General features: G+C 42.8%; 1 protein-coding gene across 2 annotated transcripts in view; it reads left to right on the forward strand.

Moving 5' to 3' along the window:
• Positions 1–8798, forward strand: part of CLCN4 (chloride voltage-gated channel 4) — a 29474-nt gene extending 20676 nt beyond the window's left edge. For both annotated transcript variants that reach the window (XM_067553026.1, XM_067553027.1), the window contains 2 exons: positions 3992–4208; positions 6296–8798. In XM_067553026.1, the coding sequence (XP_067409127.1) occupies positions 3992–4208; positions 6296–6386 (308 nt within the window). In that variant the 3' untranslated portion in view covers positions 6387–8798. The remainder of the gene's footprint in view (positions 1–3991; positions 4209–6295) is intronic.
• Positions 8799–19821: the final 11023 nt, after the last annotated feature.

Genomic DNA, 19821 nt, shown 5'->3' on the forward strand with positions numbered 1-19821 from the left:
TGGATCTGCCCCTAAGTAAAATTAGATCTAAAAATTAAATTACTTGTTACTGTCAGGTGTCCATCTGTTATTTGATTTCCCATCTCCCCTTCTCCAAAACTAATAATTGCTGCAATATTATATATATTAAGCACATGGGATGTAAAAACCCTTTTTTTTCCCTATTTTGGAATCCACTTCACTATTGTAGGTTTAACAGAACGCCATGGACTCTCAAGTGATTGGATTCATGTTCTGCCTAGAGATGGAGTGTTAAGAAGGGAGCAGATGAGAGAGAAGAGGGCCCAGTTGTCTAGCTGTATTACATATTGCCGCCTTCTCTTGAGCTACATATTTGTTTGTTTTTAACTGCATGACCCAGGGGTGGGTGGTTTAAATGGTTTGTGAACTCAGACTAATTTTCCAATTATCAAGCATAGGCAAGTGCACACCTCTCAAACTGAGAGTCACCTGGCTGTACTGTAAAAAGACAACCTACTAAGTAGTTCAAGGGAATCTGCTTTTTTTGAATAGCATCAACTCTATAGCCCCACCACCATCTCTTTTGTTCCCCATCCTCCCTTCCCCCAAATCACAAGGAAGGAATCCTCAAATAATAACTTCAATATGAGGCAATTGTTAAGTCACTTACATGATAATTAAGCCAACAATTGTGACAATCTTTGTTTTACTTACGAGCTGTCACTTCCTCTGGCAGACACAAAAGATAGACCAGACGGCAGGGCCAGAAGGACAAAAGACACCAGTGTTTGAGAGCTGACAAAATAATAAAGGCCAAGAATTGGTACTTTTTATAAAATTTTTCTAACTATTTTTAAGGTGTCCCCACCCCCGACTCCCACGTGACAACTTGAAAATACAAATTAGATGCATTGGGCTTGACCTTTCCTCTGCCTTGTATCTCGTGTCATCATGCAATGCAGTGCATGCTGGATTGCAGGCCTGTTGCACTAATGTCGCACCAATACCAATTACAAGCAAAGCATCAAACCACTACTGTGTGAGAGCTTAATGTCAGTGAGGAATCCAAGAGCACTTCTCAACTGCAGACTAGTTTACCAATTGTGGGTGTGTGCTTTCAACCACGGGAGACTTCACTGTGGCTGCAGACTCCTCTGCCAACCAACATAACCTCCATCTGCCTCAGATTTAACTTCATTCAGATGTTCTTTGTCCGTGAACTGATCTCAGCCAAGTACTGGGCTAACTTAATAACAGTATGAAAGATAGTTAGAGCTGTGTGTCATCTGCATGCTTTTGGCATTTGAGCATGTCTTACTAATTCTGCTAGACTGCATGTGAATAAGGCTGGAGAGATAACTGAGCCTCCATGTGAGGATTCTGGTGGCAGAGGATATTGGGGCTTATCGCTGCACTTTGAGAGTGTTCCTGCAGAAAGGACTCAAGCCATATTAGTGCAGTACCCTGGACTTCCCTCAGGAAGTATCTCATTAGGCACATCAGTGACTCCCTCCTCATACACATTTAAATATGACTGGCCTTGTCCACACCTAAGGCAAAGTTGTGATTCACGTCATATTAGTTAAAACAAGTTAACTCATTTTATAGCGGGACACATTTCTCCAGTGTAGATATACCCTGAAGAAACAGTGTTTCTCTTCAGGTACCAAAAGATGAAGGAAAGGCTCAGTTTGTCTGAGGTCTGTCTAGCTAAAGAGACAAATGCACACTTTTAATATAAAACTAGTGTAATTGCATTGATTTTGCATTACCTATGGATAGCCATGACCAGTTTACACATTTTAAACCATTCTTGTGAACAACAAGAGCAAAGCTCTGTTTAACATCCTATTAGTTAAAAGAAGATAACTAACATGTTGGCTAACTCAGTGCACATTTCCACTACCGAGAAATCCTCAGTATGGAATCGGAGAGCCACCTAGGTTAGCTAGGTTGGGATTTGAAGCTCACTTGGATCCAAGAGGCCATTTCCATATCTTGAGGGACTAATTCATTTTCTAAATCTGACAGGAATCTCCTTCAGTGGATTACTTTGATTCAGTTGAGTCAGCCAATATAGTCACCCTTCCTTTGGGGTTGCTTTGCTCCTTGGGCTAAGTTATATTTGTTTTGCACACTCACCAACTGAAAAATATCCATGTAATTACTGTGTTTTATGACTTCTCTAACTTCCCAACCCATTTACACCTTAAGTATAAATCTCACCCTTTTTATGGTACCACTGAAGCTGGACCCATGTTAATGTATCATGTGCAAAAGCACTATCTCTAGAGACACAAATTTTACTTCCAGGAGTAAAACAATGGCATTGGCTTATCTGCGTTGTCCAGTGTCATTGCCATTTGGGGGGGGGAGTAGTACTTCTGGAAAAATAGTAAGCAAAATGTCAGTGCCTGTTGCTTCGTGTGTAGATAAAGGAGGGAAAATAACTAGCTGATTTAGAATCAAGAATCTTTATGTGAGGAACATTTCTTGACCTGGGTCAGACCAAATGAACCACCTTCAGCTAGATGAAGTAAACCCATAGCACAATATATCAAAGAACAATGCAGGCACATTCACTTTTGAAAGTGAGACGTATAAATCAAGACAAGAAAAGACAAGGGTAGCATCATTCCTGTAAATTGCAGTGGGATGTGTAGTATAGGGGGTGAAAAGGTTGAAAGTCTCAAGACACAGTGATATTTTGTTGGAACAGGAGCAGTTCTGACTCCAGTGATATTACAACAAAATCATCTTTAAGAGAAAAATAATACAGCAGGAATGTGTTGGAAATCATTAAGTCTGCACATTGCAAGTCACAGAGCACTTTTCTGCACTATGATTGATGGAAATGAGCTCCAAGAATATATATATTTGCACTGTGTGTCCAATTTGCTGTGCCTTTCAAGAACAGAAGCAACCTGAATCAATCAAAAGGGAAAATGGTTAGAATTAGCTATGATTTCTTTAAAAAACCACGATGTGTTTATATGAGGGAGAAGGGAGATGTCTGTCATCAGTCTTGAGATTTCATCTCATCTTTTGTTAGCACCATATGCTGCAGAGTACAAACGTACAGCCAGTGAGGAGAAAAGTGCAAAGAAAATCAGCCATTTCCACTCTAACAGTAATTGTAACACAAGCTGTTATGGGCATACGTTAAGTGACAGGCTTGTAATAACAGTCCTAAAAGCCAGGTGTGAACTTCACTTCACAGCTTGATCAAGATGCCAGTGAGAGATTTTGATACGGAACATGGGCAAATATGCACAGTTGAGAAAACTGAGGTGATCAAACTCATTTAGTGCAGCACTTTTTTCCCCACTCTTGCTACTTTTCCTAAAAGAAGGAACCACACCTTCTCCCAACATGAAGCCTAGGTAAACAAGCTTTATAGGAGGAAGTCTCCAGAGGTTCAGGGGACAAAATCAGCCCCCTAACCTGTGGGCAGGGCATGTGGTGGCTCCACAATCCTGGAATAATGACTATGTCTCCTCCCTTCCCTCCCCTACCCCCACACACCGCAATGGGAATTTGTCACCAAGTGTACCGCAATGGGAATTTGTCACTGGATCAATGTACAGACCAAGACTGCCCCTTTATGGTGGTGTAGAAGGCGCAGTGTCCAAATCAGATGCACATGTAATCAGAATTTCCACATTTCCACCATGTTGGCGGTCTTTCATACCTCCGCACTGTGAGTGAATTTTATACAAAGAGATTTCATTGTGCTATATGCTGAACCTAACAGTGTAAAACATTTGAATTAAAGGAAAATGATGACAATGATCATCCCAACACAAGAAATAGTATGTTGGTAAAGATATCCCAAGCAAAATAAAAGGGACAAGCTATCAGGAACTGTCTTTACATTTGATTTGGGATAGGATTCCTTGAATTACTGTGGTGGCCCTGTGAAATGTGCATGATTTGGCATATTAAAAGCAAAGAGGGGGTAACCGTTCTTTTCCAAGTAAGAGTATATATGGGTTTCGTCTGCCATTTGCCTGGTCTCTTTGTCCTCCAGAGAATGCAAGACAGCATCAGGATGGGGTGGTGAGCAATTCCATCATGTATTTCACTGAAGATCCACCAGAGCTCCCAGCCAACAGCCCTCACCCATTGAAGCTACGGCGCATTCTCAATTTGAGCCCTTTCACAGTAACTGACCACACGCCAATGGAGACGGTGGTAGACATCTTTCGGAAACTTGGACTCAGACAATGTCTTGTCACACGCAGTGGGTAAGTATATATAGATGAACCAACAAGGTTAAATACTTAAAGGGGAAGAAAGTGCTATATCAGCTTTGCTATAACTGTAATAAATATATAACTTTTTGCTATTCAAAGGAATTTATAAACAGTAACTAACCCTAGACAGCCTGTGAAGTCAGTTGGGTAAGTAGTAGTATTATTTTCTCTATTTTGGAGGTGTGCAAACTAAGGTAGGCAGGCCATGTGGCTACGCAAGACAACAGAAAAAATCAATGGCAGAGCTAGAATTAGAAGTCAAGATGTACTGGCTGTCATTGAGCTCATGCTCAGACCATGTTCCCTTCTCTGTAACGTATTTTAACTTAGGTGCCAAATGCAAGATAAGGGTCAATAAAATACAGATACCATCAGGCTGATGTCCCAGTATATTTTGTTTTTAAACAAGTACAAATGCAGAGTTGGCAAAATATCATTGTTTGCAAAGGGTTTGCTTGTTCCTAGGCTTCCAGCCAGACTGAAGTGCTCATGAAAAGCACGATGTGGATGACAACTGAGGAAAATAAATCTGCTCAGTTTTGTCTGACAGAAAGGGAAAGTGTATGTGAGTTAAAACTCCGTAAGAGACAGATGATGAAAAATGATCAGGAACAGGAACTGATTCAAAAGTGTGAAAAAAAATACCTTTGTCTGCATGGGGCACATTTTCCCAACAGCTCAAACTGGTTTTAAAACCTTTTGGAGTCACAGTCTATCCTGGGCGTTAGTGACCAGAACCATTTTTATAACAGATAAAATATTGGCCCAATCCCTGATAAATTTGGGTGCCTAAAGTTTTGGCTTCTAAATAAAACCTGCTGGCTTTTCACAGGTGCCAAGTATCTGCAGTCAATTGCAGTTGTGGGCGCGCAGCAACTGCGAAAATAAGGCCTTTGATTTGGAATACGGATTTTGGTGTCTAATACTAGGCACTCGGGCTTGGAAACGTTTGGTTTTGGTTTCGGTTTCTACCTCTAGCAGTTCTTGAAGCATCAGCCACAAATATCATCTCACAACTGAATCGAAAGGCAAAATGGTGATAAGAATGATGTGGGTCCAAAGTCCAATATCTAAGAATTTTCCAAAGTTGGAAGGGAATGCTTCATAGCACAGGGAAGTATTCTGGCCCCTGAGGAGTCATGAAACATTGGACATTAAAAAAGTGTCACACAGTCTGCACTTGCATTGCTAGTTAGAGCTTATTAATGGGCAGATTCCAAAACCCTTACTTGTGTAGGATGGTAACTTCTTGTTTAGTCCCACTAAAGTCGGTGGTAGTAATGTGCTATGTAGTGAGACTAAGGGCATCAGAATATTGAACACACAACCTGAAATTCACCCTTGTGCAGAATGCCAGCACAAGTCATAGGCCCCACTTAGCCCTAATTTGATGGTTTAAGTCAGTGGTTCCCAACCTTTTTGGCTCAAAGGCCACAGATATTTTTACAACCCTGAAGGGCCACCAGTCTCTGCCAGCAGCCCCCCTGCCCACTGCAGCCAGGCGGAAGGAGTTCCGCGAGGAGGCTGCACCTGTCCTTTAGCCACGCGGCAACGGGCTCCGCCTGGGTCCTTAGGCAGCGGCTCCCTTCTGCAGCCAGCGGGAAGGGAGCGGCGGGCCACTTTGAAACCCCCTGTGGGTCACATTTGGCCTGTGGGCCACTAGCTGGAAACCACTGGTTTAAGTGGTTATGTGTTGCTACATCTTGTGCTGGTGGCCCTCTGCTCAGGGGTGAATTTTATTCTGACAGAATTTAATTATTTTCTCAAACAAAATGGTGTCGCATTAATTACAGTCCTCTCTTGAACACAGAGCAGAATAGATTCTCCACAAAAGGAGATAAGAGAACCAAAGCACTTCATTTTTATAACGGAGGTGATTTTTATTGTCTTCATCATCATCATCATCATCATTAGGTGGGAATAGTTTTTTGTTTTGTTTTTAATTATTATTTTGGAGATTAAATGGGGATCCACAGCTTCATATTGAAGCTTTCAAAAATGGACCCTGCAGCAGAACAGGAAAAATAGATGAGATATAAGATGATTAACCTTTTCTTTCTTTTCTTCTTGTCTTCTAGAAGGCTCCTGGGCGTCATAACTAAAAAGGATGTGTTAAGACATATGGCTCAAATGGCAAATCAGGACCCTGAATCTATCATGTTTAACTAGATGGGTTACAGAAGATGGGAAGAAATAACCTGGAAGGAATCTCTCCTAGATTAACACAATGGCTGCATACAGTATTTTGTTTTGTTTAAAGAGAAAAATACAATGTGTATGAGGAGTGGCCCAAAACTAAGCTATAACAGAGAGGATTGGATGCAGAATGGGACTTATTTAAACAGGTAGGCAGGTTAAAAGCTTTCTATAGCTGCAAAACATCAAGCTGTATTTCTTCAATGAGTTTCCTAACAGCTCTGCTGGTATGTGTGTAGGTTTAAGTGATATGGTCCGAAGACAAGGAACCAGGAGTACTGGAGAGCACACCAACATTCACACTAACTTGCTAGACAGGTGTGAAGACTAGCAGACATTTATAAATAAGTTAGTAACAACTGTAAAGCTTTGTGTTCCAAACTAGAGAACCAAGTATGTGCAAGTCACGTTGATTTATTTGTTACTGATGTCATGGTTATTTATTTGCTACTGAATTATACTAAAATATTTTCATGGGAAAAATCAACCTATTTATGGAGAAGTTTGTCATCTTCAATTATTTTTGTAAAAGTTAAATGAAACTGGAGTGGAACTAAAGCTGTAGAATACACCTGCATTAAGCCATTCTGTTTTACTCAGTTTAGTAGTTCTGTCAATCAGCTCTTCTCTATTATTTTTAAAATGCAGAGACTGATTTGTAAGGATTATTTCTCTATGCAAAATTGGCATATTGGTACTGCAATATTTAGCATGATGTTTGCTATTACTATGGAATAAGTGTAAAAGCTCACGAGTGAGATTTTCAAAGGCACAAAGGACAATTAGGTGCCCAACACCCACTGAAAGTCAGTGGGAGGTAGGCACTTATCTACCTCCATGAGAACAGAAGAAACAGGCAAATGAAGCTCTGCAATGATTCCTGCTCTGCTTCAGTCTATTCCTGAGTCCTCCACTGGCAATTGTCGGCCCCTGCAAAGAGATTATTTAAATTAACATAGCAGAGCTGAAATATTTATTTTCTAGCAGAGCTACTCACGCTTTAATCTGCTTGTACCCTGTGCAGGATTCATGCTGCAATCCTCCACAGCACCAAGCTTGGACAAGGGTGCAAGAAAGCAATGGTTGTTATTACCTCTTGTCACTTACTCCCCAAGAATGCGAGGTTTAAAAGAAAACCGCTCCAAGAATGTTGGGGTAACGATGCTAAATTGGTCCTAAAGCCTGCCTGTCCTGGTGCCCTGTGCGATGCAGAATGTATGTATTTTATGTTTTGATATACTGTAATAGTCTGAATGCAGAAGGCCGAGTGCTGCCATCAGTTAGCCCCCTCTCGTCCAGAGATAGAGGGTGTATTTTTAGAGTCATATTAGAATTTCAGAGCCCATGGCAAGGACTGCCTCTGAAGACAGTCAATGATAACATCGGACACCGAATGTGATAATCACAGCTATAAATTATGCCTTACATAATTCCCATAGTACAAGCCCTATCATCAGTGTTTTATGTCCAAACACTATTGCCAAAAAGGCATCTCAGAAGTTACCAGACAAACCCCCCGAGGTATAGATCCCAGCCTTAAGTATTTAATTGATTCTGCAGACCCTAAAAAGTTTTCACAGAGCTTGGTTAATTTAAGAGTGAGGAATGTACTTCAGTTTATAACTTTCAATTTATGCAACTACAGTTCAATACTTGTTTTCAAGCCATTGGACTGAGATGATGTCAAACCAAATGGGTCAATAAAAACTTTGATGATGAATGATGCAAATTCAGTATTACACATTTGTTATTCCTGGGCTATGTTCAGTTAGGCTAAACTTCTGACAGGTAATTGAAGTGTCCTGCACTAGAATGCCTTCTGTTAAAGCACAGGACAAAGGTAACATACGTCAGTCCCTTATTTGACAGTCACCGTAATAATACCTGCTAATTTTTTGTTTTGGTGAAGCAGAAAACAAAGACCATTCAAAAATTGTAGAAGACCCCATTTAATTCTGTGTTGGAATGATTACATAATAATGAGTATTGTTTTGCTTTATTTTTTAATTGGAGAAAGCAGTCTATATGTTGCACCTTATTAAAAAGTAATGTTGGACTCTATTTTTAAATAAAAGAAGCTTACAGTACTAGCAACAAACATGAACTTACTTGTAAGTGAAGAGGCATTTATATCGTGTGTACCAATATGACTTTGGATTTCAATGCACATGACCACTCAAGCTTGCCAGATGATTTGGGATATCTCTGATTCAGTTTTGTGATTGCTAAAGTGATATATGGAGTTGGTCAACCCCATACAATGAACTTCAGACGAGTAGTCTTACACTGTATTTGGAGGGTAACACTAGTACATCGTTTTAGTATCATGAACTCTTTATTTTTAAAAAATTAAAGAAAAAAGAGAATTTGTTCTCCTGCAAGGTTTTTCTGTTTGCTGTCTTCTTTAAGGTATTCTAAGGCTATTAATTCAAAGTCCAATGAGAGTTCAATTTTTGGCTGTGGTTAATGATTACATTTTTTGGATTGAAGCTAGCTCAACGAATGAAAATGGTAGACTTAATCCTGCATATGTAACTCAGGCAAAAACTCCCATTAATTTTGTGCCTGTGGATTATTTTCAATGAGAAGAAAGAATGTGGGATTGGGCTCTTCCTGTTGGTAGACATTTCACTATGTTTTTATGCAGATGTGACACTAAAGGAGTTGACGACAAAAGGTTTTAAAGACACCATGGCACTTTTCCAGAAAATAAGTGTGTTAACCCTGACACCTTGACAATATTCCAGTTCAACTAATTGCTATGTGCCTGTCTAAAAGTTTCCCTGCAGTCTCCATTGGATACAGTGTTCTTCATTTGCTCCTCCTTTTTTGTGCAGCTGAGCTGTGTACTGTTAAATACCTTTGAGAGATGATTGCATTTCAGAAGCAGATGATGAAGTCCCGGGAGACATTGTAAGTGGGTCATAGATTGCTGCAAACCCATATGGTGTTGCTGGCTCTTCCCCTTGCTTACACGGGTGTCTAGAAGCTGAAAGGAGGAGTAGTCATAGCAGAAGACTCCATAAAAAGGTGGAGCAGGAACCGTGAACTGAAACTGGCCGTCATAGAGCCACCTCTGGATATGGTAGCAGTCTTAATGCCAGGAGCTGTCAATCACCACTTGTGGGAGCAGAGCCTTTCTTGCAAGATAATACAGAAGGTATGTGTGTGAGGTCTAGCACTCTCCTTTCCACACCTGTGCTCCATCAACCCTGGGTCAGCTTCTTTCCTCCTCCCCTGAACCTTGCCTGCCCTGCTTCAAGACCCAGACCAGCTGGCCATATGGCCTGGTGAGAGCCCCACTCCTTTCTGTTCCCCCATTCAACCGCTTCTTTAATCTCCAGAAATCACGATCTCCCACTCCTGCCCTGCCCTCTTGTCTCAGCTTCAATCTTTCCAGGCCTGTTCTACCCACGCTGAGGCAGGTTCCATCCCAGCACAGTCTTAAGGCCAGGATATCCTGCCACAGGGAAATCATTCCAGGGTAAGAGAAATCTTTTGGTGGGATATAGGTTCTTGCATCATTTCCTGCTGCTGGCACAGCAAGGGGAAGTGGACCTGGCTGAAGGAAAGGGGGTGTGCTTGAGCATCCTTACACTGCATTGATTGCTAGCTCTGATTTTGGCCTCTTGAGGCCATTAGCAGCCAGCATAAGTTAGGCAGCCCTCAGTGCAGGAACAGTAGCCTTAGCTGCAGCTGTTGGTCACCTTTGCATACCTCTTCTAATCTAGCTTGTACTGTGTGCAATTTAGCCCAGGCTGAGGATCTGAACCAATGCATAGACAGCCAAGAGCAAAGAAAGTAGAGACTTCATGCTGTTACAATTCTTTCACAGTCAAGAGGTGGTTAACCGGCTGGAAAGATGCTGCCACATGTGAAGGCAGACAGGGGGTAGCCAGTTTTTGGCCTGTCTTCAACATTATATTTCATTAGAGAAATAATTCTGCAGAAGAAACAATAAGCGCACCGCACCTTGTGGGGATTTCCAAAAGCCCCAGGAGTCAGTTTCTGGCTTGTGCAGTGAGATGAACAAATGCATGATCCAGCCTTTGTTATGGAACACATATTTTAATGATTAAATAGCCTCTCCTAATCCAAACAGATTCAGTAAGGAGAGCAATAAAAAAACAAAAAACAAATTCACTCTCCTCAGATTGCTTAATGGGCTAGACAGAGTCAACTGCTTTATATAGTGAACAACTCTCTGTTGTGTCAAGTGCATTTATTTATACACAAATGCATGTGAAACCCACCAGGACTGTGATATTGCTCCCCTATAGAACACTGAAATTCTTTGGTAGAGGGAAAGGGGGGTAATATAGCCACTATTATTTTCTTTTCCTGCCATTTCCTAAACTGCAACATATTTCCATCAAGACTATCAAGTCCTTTCCCTAAACAGTTGCCAGCATGAACTGGATTGGGTCACAGACTGGTTCATTAGCAAAGTGCTGATGTGCAGTACTGTAGGGGACTAGTGTCAACTGATCTAAGTGGTAAAGTAATTCTTTTTGAGAAAGACAGTAGAAATTAGTGGACTGACTGGAATAACTCTACCGTGCAATGAGACCAACCCAAGTAATTAGGGCGATGAAGGCTTTTGGCTGAATCTGGCTGTAATTTCATATTTCTGAGGTCAGCCACAGAAAGTTTTCCAGTCACTAGTAAGGCATTTCCGGATGGTACTTGGATTATGTGATGAAGCCTCATGCTTTAGAAAACCAATGACAAACTTCCCATTCTTGTATATTTTTAGATCATTTTCATGCTTATAAAATAAAAGAGGGCTAACACAGCACTGGTAATAATACATTGTACTTCCCTAGTGATTTCCATCAGAAGGAACAAGCTAATGAATTAAGCTTCAGATATACAGTAGTACTAGGACCTCATATATAGTATTAGAGAACTAACTAAGTACTATAAATCTTACTTTACAAACAGGGACTCTGAGGTATAGAAAGGCTGTGTGGGGCAGAGGTGACATAGAACCCAAACAAACAGCTGTTCTGCTTTCAAAGTCCTCAGCGTCTCACAAGGCTCATCCGTATTTTCCATCGATCTGAACCCATTAGGAGAGCAGACTGAAAACAACAGAGGCTAAATTTGCCTCCTCTATACCATTCCCCTACTATTAAGGGCATTTAGATCGAGATTGCCAAATTGGTCTGCAGTCTTGAGACTCTCAAGGCACCTCTCTGACACTGAATGCTCAAATACTTACAGCAGGAAAAACACCTACTTCCAGCTGTCATCGGCCAGAATTTGCTGCTTCTCCCATCTGACGCAGACCTGGTCATTTTAATCCATGATGTGTGTCTCTATCCCAGGAGCACACAATGGAGCTGCTAAGCAACCATTTAGTTATATCCTCTCGCTCTCTCTTCCCACCCAAATCAAGTGAAATTTTAATTAGAGGTGAAAACAAGACATGAAGTCAAGAGGCCAGGTTGCAGATTTTGAATGCCCCACGTATTTGGTTTAGTCCCATATCAACTTTTAAGTAACACCACCACAAAGCACTAGTTACAGGAGCATAGGAAGTAAGTCACTGCCTTTCAATCCTGGTCTATGCCTCTCCGTTCCGAACCCAGAGGAATCTGCCCAGGGCACCAGGCCCAGAAGCCTCCCCTTCTTCTCTGCCTGGAAGAGCTCTCAGGGGTTGGACTTAGCAGTCCCCAGTGTCTTAGGGCTTCTTCACTAAAGCACTAGCGGGTAAGTCTCAGACTTTTAGCCATGCCCCCTTCCAGACTCGGAGGGACCAGTTCAGGGCATGCCAGCCTTCCCCTCTGTAAACAGCAGCAGCAGCCAAGGCAAGTGCCTACCTCAATTTCCTCGCTCCCTTTGTCTACTTCCTTGTCTTAATCCAACAGGCTTCTTCCTTTCAACCATGACTTCAACCATGAATACCTCACAGAAATATCCCTCCCACCCAGTGCTCCCTCCAAGTTTTTGTAACAAATAAAACTAACAGATGATCATCATCTATAACTAAAAAACCCCTGACATACATCCAGCACACCTGGTACCACTCTTGTCATATCTTTCTTTGTATTGTATCCTTTCCTAGTTCCCCTTCACCCCCTTTGTTTAGCCTTAGGTGCCGAACGCCTACTTTGGGCATCATTGTCAAAACCCCTATTCAGCTGCTGCCAACTCCAGAGGTGCCTAAAATTCCTCTGTGCATACATTTTCACTGTAAAAATCTCCTATAGTTTCTGCCACTGGACATGTGCACAATGCCTCATTATAGGTGCTCTCTCATACCTAGCCCAGCATGACCCTCAAACCAGGTGAAATAAGCATTCCACCATCAAGGTGGGGCTGATCCAATTAGCAGTCTCAAAGCATGTCCAACACCACACAAAATGGCTGAGGAAGGAGTGACAGCAGCCTTGGTTCTAGCGCAATGCTTAGGGCACTCGCCATAGTTGTGGGAGACCCTAGTTCCATTCCCTGCTTTGCTTGAGAGAAGGACAAGGGATTTGAAGATGGGCCTCTCACCTCCCAAGTGAATGTCCTGATCAGTGCGCTGGAGTGTCAGTCTGTCTGTCTCTCTCTCTCTGCCCCAACAAATATTTCATTATTTATCCACAGTGAAAAAGCTTCAATAGGAGAGAGACAGATGCCCCCCCATTCAGAATAGCTCATACTACAATGATTAGGGCACTCACTTGAGATGTTCAACTCCCTTCTCATTAGGCAGAGGGGGGAAATGAACTGGGGTCCTCTACATGCTAGGTTTTAAGCAAGCACTCTTCCTCCTCCCCCCATTGGGCTACGGGCCTCGCTGATGGCTATGCTCCTGTTGAAGGTATTCCACTGTGGATAAATAATTAAAGAAGTCATTGGAGCAGGGGGACTGGATCCTGGCGGCCGCCCAAGGTAGTGCTTTAACACCCCCAGGCCATCACACCATTCTCATGCATGTTCTCTCTCTCTCACACCTAATATGAACCTTTTGTTATTTAGCCACAGGGGAACAGTTTCAACAGGTGAGAATGAGGGAGCCTCACATCAGAATAGCCCAGTGGCTAGGGCACACACCTGATAGATGGCAGATACCTGTTAAATCCCTTCGCCTACCTGGCACAAGCTAAGGGGGAACTTTAACTAGAGGGTGGGGGGAGGAGGAGGGAAATGTCCTAACCATTGGGTTAAAAGTTATGCAGGAAGTAGTCATCCTCCTTCTCCTACATTTCTTTTGAAATCTAGCCTTGAGCATCTGGGCTTAGGGACTGTGAAGTCACATATTTTTTAAAGTCTTAAGGTACGACTATGATCCTGCAGTCCAACCTCCTGCATAACACAGACGTTGCAGGGTCTGCCCTGATACAAATAATTATAGTAAATCGGCAAGCCAGTGACAAATCCAGGCATGGACCTTAGGTGTCTTGCCTCCCAGGTTATGATGCCTTTCCAGCACACACATCAAAATACCTGCATTCTAAATAATTCTGAAATTGTTTTATTTTTAGTAAGAATTAGCGTCAACATGCAAGGGCCTGTGCAGTGGCAGCGACTGCCCAAATAAGTGGTCACAAGCTGCCTGCTCCCTTCCTCCTGCCCCCCATTCCCCATGGGTCAATCATATGTTCCGAAGTGAAAAACTGGGGCAAGGATATTGATCATGAGGGGAAAGTGAAGGAAGAGTAAATGTCAAAGGAATGCATGGGGGGGGGGGAGGTGAAGGGTGTTGGGGCAGTGGAAAGACAGCCTATCTCCTCTGCCCCCCCTTATATCCATTTGTCGTCCATCGATGAAATACTGCAACACTATACAGAAAAGGGTTGGATGGACAAAATTAGTAATTGTCCATCTATAACTCCTTTACTCTTCTCCGCCAGTCTTAGCTTCTGTACTGCTTTCCTAGCATCATCCTTGCCCTCCCTCCCCCAGGCCGTCACAGACATTCATCAATTGACACCATTCCTCCCCTGCACCACCTCACCTCCGCCCCCCTCTATTACCTTAGCTTGGCTGAGACGTCATGGGACCAGAAGTGTCACGAGGAAAAGGTGGGGAACAGTGATATTTGGCTGGGAATCCTCCCTTTGGGGACTGACCTTTTAAAAGGCCAAGTGCCATTGTCTTCCTACCATTGCTTCCTATATCTCATCTGACATGCCAGGGGAGGAGTATGGACTTAGTGAGTCACTAAATTGCCGTACATGCAGCTATAGCAGGAATTTCCAACAGTTTATTTCCCCACATATTACATACAACTCACCTTAGTCTGTAACAATGGAAACCAGATCTGTCATTGTGGATTGTACAGTACTGTCTGTATTAAGTGCAGCAAACTCACAACATGTCAGAGTAGTCAGCATTAATCTGCTCTTATTTCTCTACAGCGTCAGCAGCCCAAAGAGGGACCCAGTGTTTGACCTCAGAGTTAGATATTTTTGTGAACTTCAAAGAGAGGTCTAATCTTTCCCAGTACTTTCTCATGAGAGCATTCAGGTACGAGAACGGGTGTCCTGGCCAATAGCCTCTTCTGCATTTGAGGGTATAACACTTGTATCAGTGCAATATTCTTAGCTGGTACGGAGCTAGCAAATGACTTATTAGCAATACACTAGGGTGCAGTCTTCTCCCTAAATGTGGGTATACCTCCAATTAACATTAATGGTGCTTGCTATGGCCATAGAATACATGTCATTTAGGTATACAATATTGCTTGTCCTATGGCACACATTGTGACACAGCATACAAAGTGCCACCGGCACAGTAGGATGCAATAGCGTCAATTTAGTGAGCATGAGTTAATGTATAGACCGCTAGGTGGCATTCAAATACCCACTATAGCAAAGTTTCCAGCCCCAGAATGCCAGCAAGTCATGCATGCTGGCATTTTTTACTTTTAACATTGCAGGGGATAATGTTTTATTTTGTTTTTTTTAACTGTGAAATTGTATCCATGATTTTCCTTAGCTACGTGGAATTTTTTAAATTTGTATTTATTTATTAATTTTTTTTTTTTAAAAGACAGAGGTTTGTGAAAGATCTTTGTGAGGAGAGGGGGAAGCAAAATCTCTGCATTGTTTAGACTATTTGGCAGGGGCAAAGTTTGTCTGTTGGCTTTGGCTTGTTCACCCACACATCACATCTGTGAAAACATCGTGGCAAAAGGAGGAAAAAATAATCTGCAACCTCCTTCCTGGTGGTTTCTGTGAGATTTTCGTGTAACCGATACAGTGCATTCAGTTCACAGAGAGGGTGGGATCCCCAAAACCTTTGCTCAACTGCTACCTACGCCTGTAGGCACCTAAACTCTCTAGGTGCCTAAGTTGCCACTTTTAAAGTCTCTGGTACACCTAAAATTCAGCAGCTGAGCATGTGCACAGACACCTAAATCCTGACATTACCCAGCAGCTCAGCACCTAGCTCACACCTAACCATCAGAAGGATTAACATACTAGGCATTCTCCATCTATCTTGCTTTCAAGGGGTGATCTGGGAAGTGCGCTGAAAGCATATCAAAATCCACACAAAACGTGGTGGTGTGTCTCCCCTAGGTTACTTATCTGTACTCAAACTGTTCTCTGAGATGGAGGTGCAGATGTATATTCCACTCAGGTGTGCCCCCTGCATGTGAAAGCTGGAGAACCTTCCTAGCAGTACTCACAGGCATGGTGCTCATGCTCTGTGGCCTTAGCCTCCCCCATGGCTACATAAGGGTGATGCCACTTTGTCCCTGCTCCTCAGTTCCTTCACACCAAAATCCAAGAATCAGGACTCAAACGCAAAGGGGGTGGAGGATGAGTTGTGGAATACACGATTGATCCACATCTTGAAGAACTGTTACAGTACAAGTAAGTAACCATCTCTTCTTCAAGTGGTTACAGACACTCAGGTGACTCCCAGGTAGTTTTGGCAGGCAGTAGGGCTCGGAGTCTATTTAAACAGTGACTGCAGAACAGTCTTCTCAACGTTTGCATCTGATCTAGATGCCAGGGTAATAGCACGTCTAGCAAAAATGGATACGGAAGACTTGGCAGCTCCCCTGCAAATGTCCAATATTAAGACATCACTGAGAAATGTGATATCACTTGTTTTCTTGTGGAATGAGCCCATGATGTCTGTGGGGGTGTAATCTGAGCTATTTCATAAACTATGGTAATAAAGCGCTGGTATCCCCTTGGAGATCATCTGTGTGACCAGCTGACTTTTCATTCAATCTGCATGGGAGACAGAAAGTCAAGCTGGGCAACGAAACCATTTAGGCTCTCCAAGTAGAATGCTAAGCACCACCTCATAGCTTCTGTGTAGAGATGCTGCTCATGCGCATTTGAGTGTAGCTTGGGGGAAAAAATATGTAAGTAAATAACTGGGTTGTGACTGGAGGTCCAGACAAAGGTGCTGAATTATCTAGAATCATTTGCCTGGGGAAAAGGACCTTGTAGGATCTAATAGGGCCCCAATGAAATCTTTTTTTGAGTTGGGTTCAGTGTTGATTTTTCTTTGTTCAGAATCAACTTCAGGTGGTTGAAAAGATCCAGCATGAATTGGACATAGCTGAGGACTTGTGCCCTGGATCTGCGACTGTCCAGCCAATCAGCCAAAACATGAATTCCCCTCCTTCTGAGGTAGGCCACTACTAGCATCCTGCATTTGGTAAAGATGCATGGGGCTGATGACAGATCAAAGGGGAGTGATGACCGATGACAAGGAATATTAGGAACTTCTCGTGGCCTGGGAAAACTACCATGTGGAAATAAACATACTGAAAATTGAGAGCAGAAAACCAGTCATGATTCACCTGAGACAGAATAATAGCCAAAGTAACCAAGTGGAATTTCATATACTTGATGAACCAGTTGAGACTGCAGGGATGGAGGATAGATCTCATTCCTACTTTGGACTTGTGGATCAGGAAGTACCAGGAGTAAAATTCCTTCCCGTATTGATGATGAGGACCCTTCTGTATGGGACCAGAGTTTGGACCTGCTGAAGAAGCAGTAGCTTATGAGAGGGGTCCCTGAAAGGGACAGGATAGGGGGGATGCAGAGGATTTGTATGGCATAACCCAATTCCACAGGGCTTAGGACCCATCTGTCCATCATTATTGATTCCCAAGGGCTGCAGAAGTGAGCCATCTGTCTCCCAACTGAGGAGATAAGGTTGAAACATCCACAGCTGGTATGCTGCTCTTGATGTACAAGTCAAATTGGCTGCCTGCCTGAAGGTGGAAGGGAAATGGGCTGTCTATGTGATCCAGAAGACCTCCTCCTATGGGAAGTATTCCCTTTTTTGAGCTAGTCCGATGCCTTGAATGGTATGGTACCTGTCTAAAATACCATTGGGAGTGGTATTGCTGCTGTTGTTGCTGACCTGTGATGAGCGACCTTTTCATGGCTGGAGAATAAATCCCCAAAGAGTGCAGGGTTGCTCATGAGTCTTAAACAAATGTAAAGTCTCTCATCCATTTTATCAGACAATAAAAATTGACCATTGAATGGCAGGTCTTCGACACGCTTTGGATGCCTGGTGCTATTCCAGAGTTTTGCAACCGTGATGCCCTTGTCATTATAATCGCTGATGCCATACCTCTGGCAACTGCAATGAAGCCTTGTCAACCAGATGGTCACCCACAATAAATGTTCTGAACTCTTCCCTAAAGGTAACTTGTCAGTGAATTTGGCTACAGAGTCTCAATTCACAAAATTATATTTGGATGGCAGCACCTTATGGTTTGCAATGTGCATCCTGTAGCCTATAGGTATATGTATTTGCTAGGTAAGGCATGGGCAAGACATCAGAGCAATGAGCCTACAGGCCTGTGTCCTGTGAGACATTGGCTTAAGCAATTAGCATAAGGCTTTGAGGCCTGCAAACTTTGGCACACATAAATGACCTGATAATCACATTGAGTTTTGGGAATTATGAAAGGTGTGTTTACGGAGGAAGTTTATACCAGTTAACTACAAAAATCTTAAACTGATACCAGCTTTTCCATATTTTTCGGATAGGAATATCTGCAGGAATCATAAGAGTGCCATGGCAACGAATTGATGTATATGATACTAAATTGAGACCTATAAGATAAAGGCACCCCAACATTGTCAGGGTGAGGAAATACAAATAAGGTAGCAGGGAGAGAACCCTACTAAATAAGCAATAGGCATAGTGATGTCAGCAAACATATTAAAAAAGTTGTATCTCAGCTTGTGTGGTTGGGAAGGGAGAGATGTAGCTCTTGTGAGGTGCCAGGATGATGGCCACTGATGGTGATGATGAGGAAGGTGATGGTGATGAGGAAGATAATGGCTAATGTTTCAGGTTGATCTACAAGGGATGGTGTGAGTATATGGATATTTGAATGTACGTTCTGGATTATCTCTAGTTACCTTTCTGGGTTACAGTGTTGGTGACTTTAATTGTCTTATTAAAACTGTTACAAATACAGAAGGATTTTCCTAAGTGTAAGTGTTACAACTGTGCACATTGGGGTTCCCAACTGAACAGTACTTTTTAATAAAACTGGGCCTGATCTTGGGACAAGAACCTATCAAACCTCAGAGTGTTAACTGAGGATTCTTAAGTAATCAGTATAATTCGTACACAATCCATAGATCAGGAAACAAGCTGCAAGGAGGAGGTCAAAATATATTTTCCTCACAATGAGACCCAACCTCTTTGTGTTCTTGGAGCTAGACTTGTACCTCCCTGATTGTGACCTCTTTCTGGTTGTTGTCACATCAAATGCATTAGGGGCAGGATGCAAATAGAAACACTCCAGCACCTGCATAGGAACATAACAGTGCTTGTCTGTACATGGTATGTGTCAAAGATGCTTGAGTATTCCCCAGCGTCTTGGGGTTTCCAACAGTCCAGTAGCTCCTGTACCTGGGTTGAAGGATGTCCACCAATTTCTTGTGTATACTCAAGGGTGAATCTATTCTTCTGAGGAGTTCCTGAGGTGCCTTAGAATCATTGGACACTGGGGAGGAAGACTCCGGCACCACAGAGACATCCAGCAATGAGGATGATGAAGAGGAGTCACTGGAAACTCTTGTCACAGTCCTAGTTCCTCTAAACATGCCTCAGAGTCCACCTGCTCCTAAGAGGGCCAATTCTGTCTGAGTTTGCAATGTAGTACCACCTGGTGGTTGGGTGTCTTTTCCCTGGATTGGTGGAGAATCAGGATTTTTCAGAATGAGGAACCTCCCCTGGATTCCACAGAGGCCACCGAGGCCAGGACTATGGCATCAAGGGCCAGCAGGCCCTGGGCCAAGAGCTCCTGTCTCTATTGTGAGAATGATACTCATCCTGGTACCAATCCAGATTTGTGTGCTGCCATCCTTATATAATCATGAGGGGCTAGGGCCTCAGGGTTCAAGTGCTGCACCCTATGGGTACTGCTAGACAAAGTTCTTCAGCATCAGTGTTCTGGACATGTGCGTAC

This window comes from Emydura macquarii, unplaced genomic scaffold (genome assembly GCF_026122565.2).
Source record: "Emydura macquarii macquarii isolate MOO-44397 ecotype Brisbane River unplaced genomic scaffold, CSIRO-AGI_Emac_v2 contig_1424, whole genome shotgun sequence".
Lineage (NCBI taxonomy): Eukaryota > Metazoa > Chordata > Testudines > Chelidae > Emydura > Emydura macquarii.